Source organism: Penaeus monodon, chromosome 20 (assembly GCF_015228065.2).
Source record: "Penaeus monodon isolate SGIC_2016 chromosome 20, NSTDA_Pmon_1, whole genome shotgun sequence".
Taxonomy (NCBI): Eukaryota; Metazoa; Arthropoda; class Malacostraca; order Decapoda; family Penaeidae; genus Penaeus; species Penaeus monodon.
This window is the reverse complement of record NC_051405.1, coordinates 23,211,425-23,212,734: the sequence shown is the minus strand read 5'-3', so window position 1 is coordinate 23,212,734 and position 1,310 is coordinate 23,211,425. Positions and strand designations below refer to the sequence as shown.

At 46.8% G+C, this 1,310-nt stretch overlaps 1 protein-coding gene across 1 annotated transcript in view; it reads left to right on the top strand.

Moving 5' to 3' along the window:
• The window catches only part of LOC119585713 (carbonyl reductase [NADPH] 1-like), a 5,078-nt gene that overhangs the window by 3,636 nt on the left and 132 nt on the right, over window positions 1-1,310 (top strand). The window contains exons 3-5 of the mRNA XM_037934399.1: window positions 120-251; window positions 393-646; window positions 834-1,017. Coding sequence (XP_037790327.1) covers window positions 120-251; window positions 393-646; window positions 834-1,017 — 570 coding nt within the window. The remainder of the gene's footprint in view (window positions 1-119; window positions 252-392; window positions 647-833; window positions 1,018-1,310) is intronic.

The following is a 1,310-nucleotide window of genomic DNA, read 5'->3' as shown; positions in this document are numbered from 1 at the left end:
AACATTGCCATGCTGTAATGATGAAACATGGCTGTAACATTGAAAAAGGGTGATGTCAGCTTTTCTGCGCCCACCGGGAGTTCATTTGCTTTATTTCCTTCACTTTCTTTTTTTTTCAGGAAGGTCTTTCGGTTCGCTTCCATCAGCTGGACATCGACGACGAAGAGAGCATTACCACCTTCAAGACGCACCTCGAAGAAACCTACGGAGGTCTGGACGTCCTTGTCAATAACGCTGCCATTGCCTATAAAGTGAGGCTTATTTACTTGTTTTATTGTAGCATACGTTCTCTGGTGTCGACTATTGATGTAACATATATATTTTTTTTTCACTACCATATTCTGTTTGCTACTTATGCACACGTACCCCTTCAACACTCGCTTCATTGCTAGGGATCCGCGACGGAGCCGTTCGGAGAGCAAGCCGAGAACACCATCCGCGTCAACTTCTTCGGCACGCTCGCCGTCTGCCGCAGCCTCTTCCCTCTGCTGCGACCCCACGCCAGGGTAGTCACGCTGTCCAGCTTCGTGGGCTTCCTCCCGAGGGTGAACGGGGACGAGCCGCAGGCGTTCAGCCTCAGGGAGAAGTTATCCTCGGAGGAACTCACCGAGGACGAGTTGAGCGATCTCATGAATCACTTCGTTGAGTAAGTGATACCGGGCGAAGGATTCATGTCGGGTGTGGAAGCAGTAGGCCGGCTTACAACATACACTATCAGGCTATGACTTAAATAGAGCAATACAGTAACACAGAATGGAAAGTATTATCCCACACCACTATAAAACCATGTATCTCATTCGACCCAAATAAAGTTAGCCTTCTTGAACATCCAGGACGGCGAAGGACGGGACCTGGACGGAAGCAGGGTGGCAAAACAGCGCGTACTCAGTCAGCAAAGTGGGAGTGACAGCCCTGACCCGCGTCCAGCAGCGAGCCTTCGATGATGACCCGCGTGAAGACCTCATTGTCAATTGTTGCAACCCGGGGGCCGTGGTGACCGACATGAGTTCGCAAAGGGTTTGTGATTTGGTGGAATAAAGTGCATGCAAGAAGATACTGGATACATTCCAAAAGAAGAATCATTGAATTATATACAGTATTGTTTCTTGCTATTTATTTGTAGTGAATCCGACTCCGATTGCTTGATGAAATATAGATGATTGCGTTGGTCCCATACAATCTTCAATGTTTTGCGAATCCTTTCGGCGAACAGTTCATACCAAAGCTAACCTGGTATACTTTTAATATAGATAATCCTTATAATACTATTCCATGCACGTTTTGTGTTGCAAATATATCTTAGTTTATCC